This window comes from Hipposideros armiger, unplaced genomic scaffold, assembly GCF_001890085.2.
Source record: "Hipposideros armiger isolate ML-2016 unplaced genomic scaffold, ASM189008v1 scaffold_631, whole genome shotgun sequence".
NCBI lineage: Eukaryota > Metazoa > Chordata > Mammalia > Chiroptera > Hipposideridae > Hipposideros > Hipposideros armiger.
This window is the reverse complement of record NW_017731981.1, coordinates 401,232-419,979: the sequence shown is the minus strand read 5'-3', so window position 1 is coordinate 419,979 and position 18,748 is coordinate 401,232. Positions and strand designations below refer to the sequence as shown.

At 36.1% G+C, this 18,748-nt stretch overlaps 1 protein-coding gene across 6 annotated transcripts in view; it reads right to left on the bottom strand.

The window, feature by feature from the left end:
* TBL1XR1 (TBL1X/Y related 1) overlaps window positions 1-18,748 on the bottom strand; it is a 157,131-nt gene that overhangs the window by 41,125 nt on the left and 97,258 nt on the right. For 4 of the 6 annotated variants that reach the window (XM_019625488.1, XM_019625492.1, XM_019625489.1 and 1 more), the window contains one exon: window positions 4,700-4,802. The exons of the other annotated variants lie outside the window; for them this stretch is intronic. In XM_019625488.1, coding sequence (XP_019481033.1) covers window positions 4,700-4,757 — 58 coding nt within the window. In that variant the 5' untranslated portion in view covers window positions 4,758-4,802. The remainder of the gene's footprint in view (window positions 1-4,699; window positions 4,803-18,748) is intronic. 6 annotated transcript variants of the gene reach the window in all.

The window sequence follows — 18,748 nt, the reverse complement described above, 5'->3', positions numbered from 1 at the left end:
GGGGGGGGAGAGAGAGAGACTGAGATGTGGTGCAAGGCCTGTATCCAGGGAGACGCAATATCCCTTTGAAAAGATGAGAGAGCAGTGGAGACAGGTGGGTTGCAGGAGAGACAAGATGCTCTTTCATGAACCAAATGCTTTAAATCTACATATATCATCACCTCATAAATGGAGACAAGATGAACTTCAGTTCTAATAACATGAGGATTTAAAAAAATAATAGTATTCAAAATCACAATCTAGAAAATAGCAATAAAGACATACTGTTTTTGGATTTTCCAGTCAGTCTTCAATCATAAGATGCAAAATACAACTGTTTCATAGCATCCAACATTCAAGTACATTGTAAGTAGAAAAGTTATTTAGCTCTTAAACATGCAATAGATGACAGTTAAACCTACAATAAAAAATTCTTCCCCCAACCAAATACACAATTTAAGTAAAATAAAATCACATCTTATACAAAGCAACAAGAAAAACAGTGCTACAAGTTCACAAATAATTGCCAGGAATAACTCTAGAAAAAAATTAATGTGTGAATAACTACAAGAGAGCCAACAGTAAAATACAAAGTGCAGGGGGATTTAAGAAGTCCAAACCAGCTTAGCTCTTCTAAAATTAATACTGTATCAAGTTCTATTATATACATACAGCTTAGCATGTATCACTTAGTACTTATTCTGCATATGGTTGCTAGATATCAGTTATTAGGGCAATCAAATTATTAATGCCCTTGGGCAAACACTAATTAAAGGGAGCATACTGAATCAAGTCAATCGTTACTTACAGTACTACATGTCAAATACGCTCAATTTTTAAGTCATCTCAAAAGAAAAAAAAATTACTAATTTTATTCCCTAGGAAATATTTGTTGAATATGGAACGCTAGTTCATAAAAGTACAAAATGGTGATGAGCAAAGTAATTTGCTTAGGGTGAACATTCTAGATAAAATTGAGAAAAATAAAAAGTTAGAACACTTAATAAAAACATCCTACAATAAGTGTGCTTTTCTCTTAATTAGTTTTAATAAATGGAATGGATAGCTTGTTTCACAGAGACATCTATAAAACATTTGGGGCCGAATATCACAATGTAATGCCTTTTTAACAAGCAACAAATTTTATGGATGTGGAAACTGAAGATGTGAGAGGCTATGTAATTTGGGGGAAAGAGAGGGACTTTAACAGATAATATCTTCTAATGCTTATAACAGTCATAATAGGATGATCACCACAAAAAGTATTTAAAATTAAAACAATTTTAGTGCTTTTATCCCCTCTAGAGGTGGATACCATGGCCCAGTCAACATTAAATACTGTTTGTAGAGAACAAATATTAGAAGGGCTTACTGAAAAACATTATTTCTTAATCAAATACACATCAAAACAGAACAAAACTTTGAGGTGTTTGTTGCACTTTCTTACTGAGAGCTTTTAGAGAGTGACACAAGCAAGAAGGGAATTTTATTTTCTTTTGTGGTAGTCTTTACAAACCAGCCCTTTAATGTCTTTGCACAGATACTTTCTTTATCATGATTATTTCTGTGCTTCCTATCTCCTAATTCAATTCAGTACTCCTTTTTAGGGAAAGTATTCTTTTTATAGGAAAGTAGCATGTTAAAAGTAGTAGTATTAAGGTTCTAGTTTATTCTGTATTGCTTTAAATCTTTTAAGAGAAATGTTTATGGTCTAAAAGTAATTTACAGATTTACTTGGATACTTAATGACTAATTCTCAATAAGCATGTCTTTGAAATTATGGTGATAAATACACTGAATCCCCAAAACAACCCAGAAGAAATTTCTGAACTAGGTGACTTCAAAATAAAACCAATTGTAAAAATGACATTTTTAAATGTATAAATGAAAATCAGAGCCAAGAAAGATTTTGGATTAAGTGGCAAGTGCTGAGATGGGTTAGATTCTGAGCTCTATCTAGAACCTGTCCTGAGTTGACAGAACTACACATTTCTTAAACTCTTTCCCATCTCCTATTCCTGTAAGTAATTTCAAGTGAACATCTGATGATGTCCTTTATTATATAAACATGCCTCATCACCATTCCTGAAAAACCTTGCCTACAAATACAAATTCGCCTCTTTTAGTGGCTGCTCCCTTTTTAGGAGATATTCTCACGTTCCAAATCTCAATGTGTACAGTATTTCACGTTTTCTACTTTATCCCTTAACTATTGGGTCATTGGAAAAATTATTACGCATTTTTGCATTGAAAAACATAGAAAACTACGTCATGATTTTCCCAACGACCCAATTGATATAATTTTTCTTTCAAGATATTGGGAATATACCTGCTGTCAACTTTCTTGTCAAGTTCTAATTTTCCTAAAGCAAATACAGACCAGTGGCTTTCAAACTTTATTATGTCTAAGAATCACCTGGGGCATTTGTAAAGTGCAGATTCCTGGACCCCATTCGCCATTCCCTAAGTGATTCTGATGCAGGTTGTCAGAGGATCAAACTTTAGAACTCTGGTATAGGCAGTTCTTAAATTTATGGTAAGTTGCATTCCTAGAAAAACTGCCATAAGTCAAAATGTCATCGGCTGTGTCTGATTTTCCCCTATAAGTCAAAACGTAAATAGGAAGCTACAACTTTTATGAAGAAACTGGTGTTCACATTTTTAAAGATGTACCTTAACATCACACTTCATCACCAGTACACTGTAAAGCATAAAGCTTTCTAAAAAATACACATAAAATAACTAAGAATGCACTGAGCAATTATAAAGGACTTAATATGATAAATATCAATCTGCCATTGAAAGTTTTTTTAAATGTAATTCTTGGTTTATTTTTACTGCAACTTAAAACATGGAACTTAGAAGGGTTTTCTCTGAGAACATAAGCAACTTTAAGAAGACTTTTGGTATTTAATCACTGGATACTCTTTCAGAAGTGAATACAGAGTATTATTTTACTGCTCCCTTCATTGCTGTATTTTCCTATAGCAACATAAAACATCAACCTGTGGACTTCTGTTTGGAAACAAGATTTACTCTGAGTGTTCATGAACATCTCTAACTCCACCTCGCCCTGCCTCACCTCAGCACAGGATGATGTTGGGCTATTCAACTATTTCTGATCTCTAGAAACAGTAGTTTCATATGGTTCAACCTAAATCCTTGCCTTTGCAATGAACCTACAAGCCATTAAAATATATTTCCCATTCACTGATCCTTCGCAATGTATTTCTACTTTGGTGTTCAAGGCCTGAAAGCTCTTGCTTAAATGGTGGTCAGATTCAAAGTCAGAAAAAGCAGAGTTTGTTTTGACCCAACATAGTCTTTCCATTTTGGCAAAAAAGTACTACATAACAATATCCAAACACGTGTATACATGTAATATATGTAACAATCACTAGGGCACTACGTTTTCCACTTCATTAATCATTTTATCATATTCAAAATATTGTGTAGATGTCCTCTTTGGATCTACCTCAATACCAGTTTACCAGTTGAAAAAAGAAAACAAAACAAGATCTATTATTTCAAAGCTTCATAACAAGTTATTCTGCATTGATTGGTTACTCTCATTCCTTCTCTTTTTCTCTCCCTGCCCTTGTTAGGCATCATTTTCTCAGCTGTTCCAGCTGTTCCATGCTGGTTGGAAATAAATAACCTCTCTCTGCCCAAGGGAAAATCCCAGAACTGGAGGATGCTGGGAACATCCCAACAAGCAGTGGGGTCTAAAATCTAAGGCCAGGTTTGCATTCTCTGTATAAGAAAGGACAACTAGCTAAGCCTATAAGAAGAGGTGCTGTTGTTTCCAAACCAAAACTGAGAGCTCAATGTCCTACTCTCTTCTTTCCGTCCTTCCTCATATGCGACTACCAAAATTATCTTCTTTTATACCACACCTCACCTTACTACTAAAACATTCCAATAGATTTAAGCTATAGTTTCTGAAATTCACCCTGTCTACCATGACTTTTTCAAGCATCAAAGAATTCCATCTCATGTTGACAATCTGCACTTACCATTGCAGTCAATCTTTTCCACCACCTATGCCCCCTCCAACCCAAGTTCTCTCTCTTCTACTTTTACATTGTTTTGTTAATCTACCCCACATTTTCCCTTGTAGTTAGTTATCCTTGTTTTATGACAACACCTCTTAATCTGTCTAGAACACTTGGATGATTTAATATTTATTACAAATGACTTTCAATAATTTATATCTATTAATCATCCCCTAGTAAATACATACATTAGTAAATATTCAGATCAAGGATACACTTAATCAATTGGAATAATATTTATGAAAGCATTCTGAAAAAATATGGTTAATTTTAGCTTTAGAAATAAATGCTAACTGCAATTAGGACCAATAACATTTTGCTCAGGATTGTGAATGTACATTATCAAATTGATGGTATCTGAGACTTTATATGTTCCTGCTAACCGTGCGCAATAATCTGGGCTCACAACAAGTTATAAAGATGGTTTTTGAACACCGAAAGCCAAACCATTTGTTACAAATATTTGCCTGAGATGATTCCAACATATTTGAAAGAGTCAGAGAGTTAAACCATGCAGTAACACATAGCTTTAAAATGGCAGTCCAGACATTAAGGAAACATACAAAGTTCAACAGTTTGGACTGATACAAATTTCAAATGCATAAAAGGTTATTTTGAGAATATTAAAATAATTTGAGGCCTATTTACTTTATGAAAGTACTCACCTGACTCTTGCAAGTATCTATATACCAAGAAGTTGACCTCATCACTGCTTATACTCATCTTTATTCCCACTTAAACCATGAGGTCACAACACAGGATATAACCCTAAAAATAAAACAAAGTTAATTAAGTATTTTCTCAATAAAATATTTTTAAACAAAATGTAAACAATGTTGTAAAAACCATTTGATTTTATTAAATGATGAAGATGAAGGTTCTATATTGCGAAATAATTAAGTCCTAACAAATAAAGTTACTTCCAATAATCAGTAATAGATTACACAACCAAAACATGGCTGGGCCTATTTTTCTGCAAGATAACATATTGACAAAAATGATTCAAAATTTATAAAAGGGCTTTAGCATATTTTCATGACTATATCAAATAGCATAAAAAGTTGTTCCCTTTTTCTCCTTAACTGTAAAAATAGTAAATTTTAATAATCAGAATATTTAGGAAAAGATTACATTTAGACCATTGGGCAGGAGATAAGCCATTTACACTGGTTTTGTCTACACAATTTCCTAGGATTTGAAGTCTCTGTTTTCTCAACATCTAATCAGCAACGTTCAAGTTTCAAGAAGCTCTAGGTGTGTGGAAAGCAGAGGTTGGAATACAGCTCTGGAAACTCAAATGATATTCTCTTATCTTAATGGCCGTGGTTAAACCTTGAGCTCAAAAAAAAAGAAAAAAGGGAACTGAGACATAACTTAAATATGTCTAATTACACTGATCCATGCTATTCTCATGTCACGGAAATCATTTAGAGTAGTCAGCAGCCTGTTTTGTGCATAGCCAGACAGTGAACATGTGAGGCTTCGCCAGCCATACAGTCTGTCACTACTGCTTTCTCTGTGGTCGGAGCACAAAAGCAGCAGCAAACAGTGTGTAAGCAAATGAGTGTGGCCAATAAAGCTTTATTCAGGGACACTGATATTTGAATTTAATTATGATATTGTTGTGTCATAAAATATGATGCTTTTGACTTTTTTCCAAGCACTTAAAATTTTTTTTTTCCTTAGCTTGTGGTCCTTATAAAAAGTTAAGGGCCGGATTTGGCCAGAGGCTCTAGTTTCTTGGTCCTTTGTTTAAAAAGGATATACTAACACCTATTCAGTATAAAGGAGTATCTAACATTACGGGCCTATGCTGATTATTCTGCCACATCTTTAAGATGCAGAGTTAACAGTACATTTAAAAATCACAAATTAACAAGCGCTTGAGTAGGCTACCATGTGACAGGAACTGCTGCTGCCCTAAACTGGAGAGTGGTGGTGACTCAGCACTCATCAAACTTTTATGTCAGAAAGGCAGGCAGACAAACAAGGAGATAATAATTTTCCAATGGACGTACACAGAGCAAAGTCTAATCAAATTTAGCAGTCTAGGAATACATCTTAGAGGAAATGGTCACTAGCGTTTAGACCTGATGCATGAACATGAGCAGAGCAAGAACATGGAAGTTTGGGGGAGGAAGGCAGGGAAGAGCAATCGTCAGCGGAAGGCCTGGGTGAGGAAAGAGTAACAAGACATGAAGTAAAGCTTGAAACACACAAACAAAACCCTGTTCTGAGGGGCCTTGAAGAATCAGAGAAAATAAATGCACTGAAAGGTTTTAAGCAGGGTAGGAGAAATGACCTGATTTACACTTTTAAAAGATCATCCTGGCTATATGAAGAACTGAGAGAAAAGAAACTGGGCTGCAAAAAGCGAGCAATGTTATCAGGAGGATGTTGCAGAAATCTAGAAGACTAAAAAACTTGGACTGCAGTACTGGAGCTGGACAGAAGTACTAGAATTCCAAAGATTTTTAGGAAGTAGACTCAAGGGTAATTGATCGGACACAGGAATGAGGAAAAGGGAAGGATAAAAGGTTTCTTTTAGGACATCTGGATGGGTGTTTCTTCCATTTACTGAGATGAAAAACCATGGAAGAAGAGTAACAACTATCTTCATATAAAGAAAAAGGCACGCCCACGCCCTCCAAATTAACTCAAAGAGTGCAATAAATCACCTGAATGTTCTATGTACAGTAGCCCCGCTTACCCACGGGGACGCATTCCATGGTCCTCAGTGCCTGAAATCATGGCCCGCCCTGTGTATACTGTACTGTTTTTCTCCTACACATACATACCTATGATAGTTGAGTTTATAAATTAGGCACAGTAAGTGATGAACAGCAATAACTAATAATAAAATAGAATTACAACAACGTACTGTAATAAAAGTTATGTGAATGTGGTCACTCAGTTCAGTGGGTCCTTTGCTGAAGTCGTCACAGATTCAAGGCTTTCTGGCACAACACATTGCTGTCAATCAGAACCTGGTTTCTGTTCACGGCTTCCACTCACAAATTTAGCGGATTTTCCATCTTAACCAAGCACTTACCATGCACTTGTGACCATAACTTTTGCATTTTGAGGTGTCACAGCGAAACTAGCACAAATTTATTTTTCCTTCTTCACAATTTCATGGACAGAAGATACATTCCTAGGATACACCTTAGCCACCTCAGCATATGATTGTTTTCTTTGCTTATTAAGTCGAGAACGTCTACTTTTTCACTTAAAAGAAGCACTTTAGAGCTTCTTTCTCTTTGGCATATCTGAATTGCCAGCATCATTACTCTTGCTCTTTGGGGCCATTAGTACGTAAAATAAGCACACAAGCACTGTGATACTGCAACAATGGATGTGATAAGTGAGAAGATTACTAAGTGACTAATGGGTGAGCAGCACCGACAGTGTGGAGATGATTCGCGGCAGGATGGGGCAAGGTTACATCACGCTACTCTGAATGGCACGCAATTTAAAACCTATGAATTGTTTATTTCTGGAATTTTCCATTTAATATTTTCAGATCATGGTTGACTGTGGTAACTGAAACCACAAAAAGTGAAAATGTGGATAATGGGCAACTGATGCATTTATATCACTTTGGAGCAATAAACCAATCAAAACAAATGTTGATTAGATGCATCTGTGGAGTGGGGTAACAAGTGAAAAGTGAACCCTATAATAACTATGCAATTAACGAAGATGGGGGGTGGGGGGAGGATTGCACTAAGCATGATTTTTTTTTTGACCGACTTATTTTATTCACTCAGCCAATACTCTGAGCACTTCCAATGGGCCAGGCACTCTGGCGGATGCTGAAGACATGGATAAATACAGTAACCAGGACTAAACCTTGTGATTTTACAGGTTGTTGGGGAGAAAGACAAGTTAATTCCGACTTAGATGAGAAAAAATATAGAAAATTATGAAAGCACACACCCTTAGTCTCAGTGTAAGCAAAGGATGTAAAATGTAGGTGGTTTACAGGTTTCTGTAATAGTGCTGAAGGAGCTAATTTTTTTTAAAAGGTTTTTATTGGGGAATTAGGGGGATGGGAACAGCGCTGGGGAATTAGGGGAAGGGGAACAGACAAGTTGCTGCTGTTTTGTTCTTCAGTCTAGTTGTGGAAGATGTTGCTTTATTGGCCCAAGTTGGCACCATCATTGCACTCTTCCCAGGCGAGGCAGATCAGTCGCCAGCTTCTGGACGGCAGCTCACTGAGGCTGCTGGCTACACACGGTAGCCCATGGCAGCCCACTGCCACAGGGGCTGCAGCCTACGCCGTCACCGGCGACTCACGGCAGCCCAGCTCCAGGTTGAGCTGTTGTTCAGCATCTTAGCTGTGGAGGGCAGTGTCACTGGCCCTCATATGTGGGATCCGAACCGGGGCCCTCTGGCGTCCCAAGCCAGTTCTTAACCATCGCGCCACTCAGCCGGCCCCGGAGGAGCTAATTTTCCTTTTTATTCACCATGTCTGAAGCGCATCAAGTTATCTTTGCTACTATCTGTGTGCATATTGCTTCTCAATGAGTTGCATGTTAAGAAAAACGAAGCGAAAGAATATCCCGTTTATTGAGTGATTGCTACATGCTATGTATGGTGCTAATAAGCCTAATACACATTATTTCTTCAGTACTGTATTCCTCATTTTAATGTAAGAGCACTGACATATATAAGAGCAGCATTTCTACATATAGACCTGTGTATTCGGAAATGTTATTCAAATACTAAATTGACTTTCCTAGTGCAGGAAAAAAACAAAAAATAGTATAGAATTTATAACACAATGTAATGACTATAAAGAATCAAAACTCTTAGCACTCGAGGGTCCTAAGAAGTTGCTAATACCAAGCCATGACACATGTTGCCAAGGTCCCATGCACGGCTTACATGGACTATGATGGGAACAGCAGTCCTAAAGGGTCAACCATTCTCTGCAATTACAAAAAGACCACAATACCCTGCTAAACAACAGCTTGTAACCTCACACAGAACCATGTGTCAAAATTATTTTGCTTGTTGGGTGTGAATTCTCAATCTGCTGTGAAGCAAAGTAACAGTTCAGCTGCTGCCAGGGTGCTCACTGAGTTATAGACAGCTCTGTTAAATTGTGTCTTTAAAAACAAGACACTGCGAAAATACCAAACTATCACAACTAACAAAAAAAAAGAGTGTGTTTATGTGGAGGGTAATAAAATAGAGGAGAGGGATTAAATCAACTTATCCATTAGTGAGGTCATAGTGGTTACTACCATCTTATGGGCTGCATGGCATCCCTACAGAATTCCTATACTGAAGTCCTAAACTGAGAATGCGACTTTATTTGGAGATGGGATCTCTAAAGAGACGATTAAGTTCAAATGAGGCCAGTAGGGTGGATGGACCTGTAATAATGTGAATGTAACCCAATATGACTGGTCTCTTTGTAAAAGGAGGAAGAGATACCAGGGGTGCATGTGCACAGAGGAAAGGCCATGTGACAACACAAGGAGAAGACAGCCACCTGCATGCTAAGGAGAGAGGCCTCAAAGGAAACCAAACCTGCTGGCACCTTCATCTTAGACCTCCAACTTCCAGAACTGTGAGAAAATAAATTTCTGTTGTTTAAAATCAGCCAGTCTGCAGTATTTTGGTATTGCAGCCCTGGTAAACTGATACACACCCAGATTCTTAAAAAGCTCTCTGATCATTCATTGAAGGTCTTTAAAATCATTGGTATTAAGTTCACAATTGCTAGGATATGCCTTTTTGCCTTTCTCTATCTTCAGGAATCCACCCTGTCCTATAATTATCACAGAGGATGAGATTAACATTTGAGTCTGCCCCCACCAAGTGCTCCCTTCTCACACCCCCACCCCCATGAAACATTCTCAGGACAGCACCAAAAAACGCATTAGCCTTAATTTCCCATCTCATTAAAATTAATTAAAATTCTACCCATGTTAGGAAATAACACTTTTGTGTGTATAAAATATGGTACAATGAAGGAAGGCATATTTTAAGACTGCTTTGAAGTCTTTGACAATGTTGCTTAAAATGTGCATAAAGTACATTTTCAGCTTTTGCAATGGTAAATCTTAAAGGGTTTTACAAAATATTAGTGACTAAATGAAATCATATTTACCAAATTATTTTTATAAACTGTAAAATGCAATATTAGGATTTAGAAACAATCAGATAATCTCAAGAAACACTAAGCTCTAAATGAAATACATATTTTACTTTTTTAATACAACACTAATCAAACAAAAAACAATACAACAAAATTAAATTATCTGGCTGATTTCTTAAAGCATTAATGGCAAACAACAGTGTATATACAATTTTGTGTATTAGCCCTAAACTACAACTATGGTTTATTTGTCAAACATTTATGGCTGCCTAAAATATTAAGTCCAAAGAGAAGCAAAGTAATGTATCTCCTTACAACAAACAAAAGTTCTACCACTCTTAAAATTAGGATAAATGCTAGGTTTAAACTATATTTTTAAAGACCCAATCTCATTAAACAATTTTTACTCACACTATTAAAAAGGAGAAAATACCCTTTTAGAATAAATCGTTAACTCTATATCTCATTTGTTTTATGTAAGTTTTTTTTACGAGGGTATCTTTAATAATTTGAATGTATGGTCCAGTGAAAAGTCTAGAGCATCCCCCCCCCACACACACACACACACCAAAGAAACAAACGCAGCTTTTAAAAAAAAAAGTGGAAAAAAGTTTGTTAAGGGACATTAGCAGACACTGGCATTGATTTTTACCTTCCAATTTTGGCACATGAGCATCTTTTGAATAATTTTCCTGAGTGTGCCTGGCAATGTGTATGTTTTATGTTAAAGCTAATTTATTCTTTCTTTTTTTAAAATAGCTGTGGGCAATTTTTGTGCTGTGAGAATTTTTTCTTTTGGTTGTTGTTGCTTTGTTTGTTTTGTCATCAGATGAATGGTCAACCAAAGATCCAAAGTGTAAAACTTACGAATTTAAAGTATGATTTATTATAAATTAGAAGGGATAAACTTCTAAATTAATTTTCCTTCCCTTTTTCATTGTAATCCACAGCTCTCAAGTGTAAATTAAAGATAGCATGACAGAGAAATAAGATCTTAGGTAGCCTATATGATTTTAGACAAATTATATGAATCTCCTAGGCCTCCATTTCTTCATCTGTGAGGAAATTGAAGTAGATGGTCTCTTTTACTTCTAAACATCAATGATTCGAATCAGTACAAACACTCATATATAGGGTATTACATGTAAATTTTGCAGGCCAACACAGAGTATCAGATCACGTAGTGATTTTTAATTAGGCTTACTTACAAAAGCACATTGGAAGATTTTAAACTGTCAGAGCACAGATGGATCTCCAGGAATTAGGGAAAGGGAGAACAAATGAGCCTACCTCGTTAAGAAACATTTAAGCACTTATTACTTATGATGTTTATTAGGACCAACTAGCCTTTATAAACTTACATAAAGATACAGGCAAATGATACACCAAATCAATTATTTCTAACAGACTTCTGATGGCAATCATTTGTTTCAATTGTGATGTAAACCAGGGGTCTGCAAACTATGGCCTGTGTGTCAAATCCAACCCATCACCTGTATATGTACTGCTCACAGTACCTTGTGCTTTTTACAAAACTAAAAAATGGTTTTCAGAGCATTCTTTTAACAAGACATTTGACACTGATTTGATGACAGGGAACAGTAATTTTGAATCCCAATTAAGCAATTTTAAAAGTCTCGGAAAAACTCCCTAGATTGAGAATAGTAAACTAGCAACCAATCCCAATAAACTTTAAGTTCAACTGACATTAGCTACAGCCCTATTTCTTTATACCGAAAAGGCCTCTAATGAGCTGCCTCACAGTCCACAGATGTGGACTTCAACTTTCCAAACATATAAAAGAGTGGGAATTTACACAGATGTCTTCTAAGATCCCTTTAAAATATAAAACTACATTATTTAATATGTGTCGAATGATTAAACAAATTATAGTCAAGTTTTGTTGACAGAAGGAATAAAAGAGGCCGAGATATTAAAACACTAAAGGAACAGATGATAGGCCTTATTTCTGATACATCTTTTTCTTTTTTTTTTTTTGGCTTAAATATAGATTTTCTATTTTTTTTTTTTATTGTTAGTTTCAGGTGTACAGAACAATGAAATAGTTACCCTTTTCACCCTCACAAAGTAACAACCCCCCACCCCCCTGATACATCTTTTTCAATTATTGAGCAGTAATGAGTCATTGGACTTAAGGCAAACCATTGTCAGTCTGTGAAAAAAAAAAGCCTGGAAATGAGAAAGTCAGGTGTGAATATAAAAATCAAGAAGCTAATCCCCTCCCACTAGAAAGAAAAGCCCTGAGTTTGTTTGAATGGAAACCAATATAAGAAGCAGCTGTCCAAAGGCCGGCGAGAGACTGCCTCAGCTGAGAAGAGCACAATGATAATACCAACATGGGCCAATGAAGCCATGTCCTCCACAACTAGACTGAAGAACAAAAGGACAGCAACTTGTCTGTTCCCCTTCCCTGATTCCCCAATGCTGTTCCCTCCCCCAATTCCCCAATAAAATCTTTAAAAAAAAAAGCAAACAATATAAGAAAGGTACAACTTTTTCAGTTAAAACAAGCTAATTTATTATTCTAGTTTTGGAACAGACTTGTTTTGAGGATGTGAAAGACTAAAACACAGCTAAAACTTTAAAAGGACAATCACTTGAATGGATGGAAATTTGCTTAAAACAGATATTACAGGCAAAATAAAAGCGCACTGGGTGTAACAAATTCATAGAGCTATAAATAAATACTACCTATAGTCATCTTTATGAAACAGTTCATTGGGTAAGGAATAGGTATTTCTTGGTTCCTCAAGAGAGGGGAAAAAAACCTAAGCAGACAAAATTAAGACTACTGAGCCCTAGTGGATCAAAACAAGTGTCCAGGGATTGGTATACTCAGTCAATTCTTTAGAAAAGCAGAGGTAAAAATGTGCAGAAGACTGTTCTGGTGGCAGAAATGTGTGATTAATAAAGATCAGGTGACCAAGTATGGGGGAAAAGCGTAAAGAAGATATCAACATTGATCCCAATGGGCAATAAATGCTGTTCAAATCAAGTGAAGATGACGTAAACCAAGTTTAGTGCTCAGACAACAGACCAATATACCCCCCTCTCCCCAGCTACTGGTAAATCTGGAAGATAAAGGCGAAAGACAATAGAGTAGAAATTGATAATAGATGTGAATTGAGGTAGGCTTTCAAGTTTTATTGAAAAAATGGTGGAAATCCACCATGAAATTCTCACAGGTCAGTTTCACAGGGTGAGGGAACGGTCGGCCGTACTGTCCCATCAAATGTTCTGTTTAAAAAACAAACAAACAAACCCAGGTAGGAATAAACCAAGTGCATCACTCATAACCACACTGTGGCCCTGCTGTGTCCACCCTCTGCGTGTCCTCTGTCCCGTCAGGTTAGAGACACTCTAACTGCAAAGACAGGCTTTTAGTAGGATCTTATTAAGAGGTCACGTCTCTCCATTTCATAGTAAATGTACTTCACTAACACTGTTCAAAGCACTCAAAACGAAAAACCAGATTTGTTATCTTTGTCAAGCCTGTGACAGAGTCTGATCAGCTTTTTATTTAGTGCCGAAATTAGGTCTCAAAGTGAGGCCTGTAGACTCACAGGATTCCCAAGATTTTTCAAGGAGTCCTTGAAGCCGAATTTATTTTTACACTAAGACATTACTTGCCTTTTTCACCGAATTGACATTTACACTGATGTTATAAGGCGATAGTGGGTAAAACTGCTTACATCAGGGCCGGCCGAGTGGCGCGATGGTTAAGAACTCGCTTGGGATGCCAGAGGGCCCCGGTTCGGATCCCACATATGAGGGCCAGTGACACTGNCCCTCTGCTCTGCTCTGGCTACCTGACCAGGTGCCACTAGATTATGTCATATATGACAGGCTTTAAATCTACTCATGGCCTAGGCAGGAGTCGGGATTGTTTCCCTTTCATCTGTTCTGAATTTAAGCAGCACATTATGCTGAAACTCAAGACGGCTGTAACTAAAGCAATATTCCTTCTTTTCCACGATGTAGTGGGAATGGGTTCACCTCTCTTTTTTGTCCCTCCTTATATTAGTGGAGAAAGCAGCTTTCAGGGCAATACTTACAACAAAAAAGCAGTTAGAGGTAAGAGCAACAAAAGAAAGCATTCATTTAAAAATTAATTTTTTATTTATATAGACCATTACTCTAAAAAAACAATACTGGATCAACAATGCATGGTATAGGTGAGATTTTTCAAACACTGTGGTGACTCAACAAATACTCTAGGAATGACAAGTTATTCACATTCATCAAAAAAATGCAACCCTCGGGAGAGCAGACACTTGATCGTTATCATTCACTACTATATTTACACCTGGAATATAGCCTGATTCATAAAAGGCACTCAATCACTGTTGGGGAAAGGAAAAAAAAAAAAAAAAAAAAAAAAAAAAAAAAAAAAATTTACTTTTTTTGGGGGGGTTAAAAAAAAAAAAAAAACAACTGCTTACATCATAGTGCAAATAAAAGCAGGAATACCTTGCTGTACTCGTAGGTATTATAGTCTTCACTACCGTGCACACACACACAAAAACACCCACAAAAATTTTTCACTGAAGAATTTTCTTGATGAGGCAGCAAAAAAGTGCTTAATTTTATTAAAATCTTCATCCTGAAACACACATCTTAATATCATATGCAATAAAACATTAAGCACATATAAAAGCACTTTATTTTCTTGAAAATAAAGCAAGTTAAACTGACACTTTAAAGAAACAACTAAAGATATTTATTGGCAAGGATAAAACTAAAGCTTTTAAGAAAAAAATTGGGATTTGGAAAATGTATTGGCCGCCATAAGCTTGAAAGCTTCCCCATACTCTTCTCTGATGAACTCAGTGGTGATGGTAGTGACTGATTTCTTATACTGTATAATGAATATATGGAAGATCTGAACAACTCCGTGAACAAATGTTTTCCCAATAATAGCCAGTACAAAGTTAAACATGAGGCAAAATCCATTCAAAGCTCAAGAGAGACCAATGGATTTTAATGTAACAATACAAAAAGTTCACTGATACAATTTCAAATCTTGCATTATAACTAACTCTTAAGAAACTATCTCCTTGTTGAAATTTGGTGTAGTATTGAAGAATACCCAAATTTATTTAAATAACTTTTTATTTTGATTTGAAAATTTTACAACTGTGTATCTTTATAAGGCCAGATTTTTTTCATGTATTTCAACTACAACATAACATGTGAATGGAGAAGCAGATGTGAGAACCCAGCTGTCTTCTGTCAAGCCAGACATTTAATAGAGATTTACGAAATTGTAAAACAATGCAACTCTTCTCATGAAAACTTTTTGTCTTGGAATATACTTAAGTTTTTATAAAATGTGTTATAGATGGGCTTACTATTATGGCAACATATGTTAGTAATATAAAATTTCAGTTTTAATTTCTGATGCAGCAAAGATAGCTATAACCCACATCAACAAAAGTTCTTTGGAGTCATTAATAAATTAAGAATGTAATGGGGTATTAAGACCAAAATGTTTGAGACCTGCTAGTATAAAAATTGATTTCTTCTTGGCAATATTGGTGCTAATTTTGGGGGCAAAGTTCAAGAGTTTCCCTGAGGAAACAGGCCTCTTTAGCTACAATGTGTTCAGATTGTAACATGACTTAAATCTTTAGTTTGGCTTCTGTTAATGCTCAGTAAGAATATGCACTAAGTATTCAATAAATTTATAGTTAATGAACAAAAAAGGTACTTAAAAGCCATAAATATCCTCATGTAAAAGTTCTAGTTTTGATAAAACATATGGAACCTACTAACTCAAACATGAAGGAGCGAAAATTATACATTTTCTGAGGCTACAGCTCTGTAAATGGGCTTCTTTCTAGATATATCCACTTGATTCAATAATTTTACTGAAATTTAGTTTATCATTCATTCAACAAATGTTTACTGAGTTTGCCTGACACTGCTCTAGGCCCTGAACACTGTACTAATATAGAACTCCACTAATATAAAGAATGACATTGTAAAGAATAGGTTTCACAAGCGACTTGCAGATTGCATCCCAGTTCTTACCAAATTCTACTATTAACAGCTATAGAGGCGGCGTGGAGACTGTGTGCAGAAGCTGCCACCAGCACACATTTCCTTCTCGAAGGCTGCAGATCTCCAGTGTCCCGCCCTGCAGGCCTGCCCGGCCTCATCACTCGTGCTAAGTGGTAAGGTTCCAAAGAGCTGCAATCCCTTTCCCACCAACTGAGACACGAAGCTGGTCTCCGTCTTGCTGCCTTTTTTTTCCAAACGGAATACATTCAAAACTATAAGTAATGGCAGCCTTTTTCACTATCTATCTATCTATCTATCTATCTATCTATCTATCTATCTATCTATCTATCTAAACAACGCAGGACTTTGGCACTACGGAATCAATTCAATCATATACTCAATCTGGTAGCTACATAAGAAATAAAGGGAGGTGGCTGAGCAACAAATCTGAAGTTCTTTATAGTCAGATTTCCAAGTTACACCTGGTATAAATTCCATACCTGCCCCTTTATCCTCTGAGGACACAAAACAAAGAACAGAGAAGATGGAGGGAGTGGAGGATATCCAGGGAATAGAGGCACATCTGTGTTTAATGATGGCAAGTAATTAAATGGTCCACAGTCACTTTTAACCACAGTTACTCTTAACCATGTCAATAACTGCGGTGGATACATCAGAGAAAAATTCAAGCATAAGATGACAGGGCTTTCTTGCTTCTTGAAATCTTTGTATGTAAGTCATTATCACCATTTAATCAGGTAGAGAAACCTAGGCCTAGGCAGAACTGCTGAGTAAACCCAGCTATGGTTAGAATCTCCTCCCATCCTTTTTCCCAGACTTGTCCCCTTAAGGAGCACTTCAATACTCAGCACCAATCACTACCAACATCACTGGAAGTGAGACGCCCAGATGGCTTGTGCCTCATGTGATGCGAAAGCAGGTAAAAAGAAGACTTCATGATCAAAGAAGTGAGTGAATTTAATCAAGCCCCCAACTACCACTTTACAGAAATATCTGGACAGTGGAATGTGACAGCAATACTGCAATGACACAATTAGCCAAATCCAGAAGGTGAGATATTCAACAGGAGAGATGAATGAATTTCTTCTACCAGTAAGTGGAAGAGGCTTAAATTTAGTAACCAAAAGTAGTGTGTAGACCTTATTTGGATTCTGATTAAAACCAACTATCTGAAAATGTCACTTGGGAGACAAAAGAAAAATTGCAATTCCCTTTATCTTTTCTAGTTTCTCCTAAGGCTTGTATCTGTTCTGGACCAAGGTAACACATCAAGCCTAACCTTATCTCTATATTAATGGGAAGGGTAGGAGAAGCTATATATAAGATGAATATATATATGTAAGTATAGAGACCGTACAATGACTCTTATTTCATACTCTATTCCTTACTTTGTTTAAAGATAAGATCCTGATTTGAATATGGAATCCCGGCTGACTCTGTTTACTCTGGGAAGTAAACAGCTCCAGAGTGATGGCTCCCTATGAGTTCATCTAGATATATCCCCAGGGTTTTCAACAGAAACAAACCATTTACTATCACACTGCTGATCAATTCACTATTTCTCAAGTACAGGTATTACAACAGACTTCTTCCTTCAACATAATGCAAATGCACACCAGGTGCTCAAGAAATAGTTTTAAAGACACAAAACCCTAAGGTAAAAACAGTGAGATACACAGAGTGCTTTTCTTATTCCTCTCAACCTCATCTCTTAAAGAAAGGCATTTAGAGAAAAGAGGATACTGTCTACACCCAGAGACATCAACTTCAGAATCTTTTTAATTTACTCCAAAAATATTAACATTAAGGAATTAGTAGTAAAGCTTTCTTATTAGAATAGAGAAACCCCTTGATTACCACCTGGTAATCAGATATTTAATCTTTGTCTTTATCTCAATTATGTAACTAAAAAAAAAAAACCCCTTTTTTTGCACAACTTTCTTACATAATTCTCTGAATCAATTTAAAAATACATATTTTTTCAAAATATATGAAGTTCTGTTTGGGCCACTGATCTCAAAACACTCAACCTCAACAATACGTAATGTGATAATAAGAGTTACTGTCATAATAAAAAACTTATATAGAATGTTATTATGAAAATGAATATATATTAAATTAGAAACAATAAGCATATGAACCAAGTTATATAAATTTTTAAGACTAAAGTTGTTCCCATAAGTCACACCTATTTTCACTCTACTGCAAGGTGTCTCGGCATTTTATAGGTCCTCTCTTTATTTGAAAGCCCAAAATAGAAATTGTAAGTATAATATTGTATAAATCAGGAGGGAAAGTACTATTTTCCTCAGGTCTGCTGATAGAAAATAAACTATTAACTGATACAACTTCTGTTATATAGAAACATTAAGAATCATAGGCTATACAGGTGAAGGAAACGAGAGATTTTTTCCCCTCCTGTTCTAGTTTGCCCAGGTTAATTAAAACCTCAAAACACTTATATTTAAATCTATAATCATTTTCTTCTTTAAAAAATTAGTTTCAAAAACTGTAAGGCATGGCTATAGCACTAGGTATGAACATTATGTGAACCTTA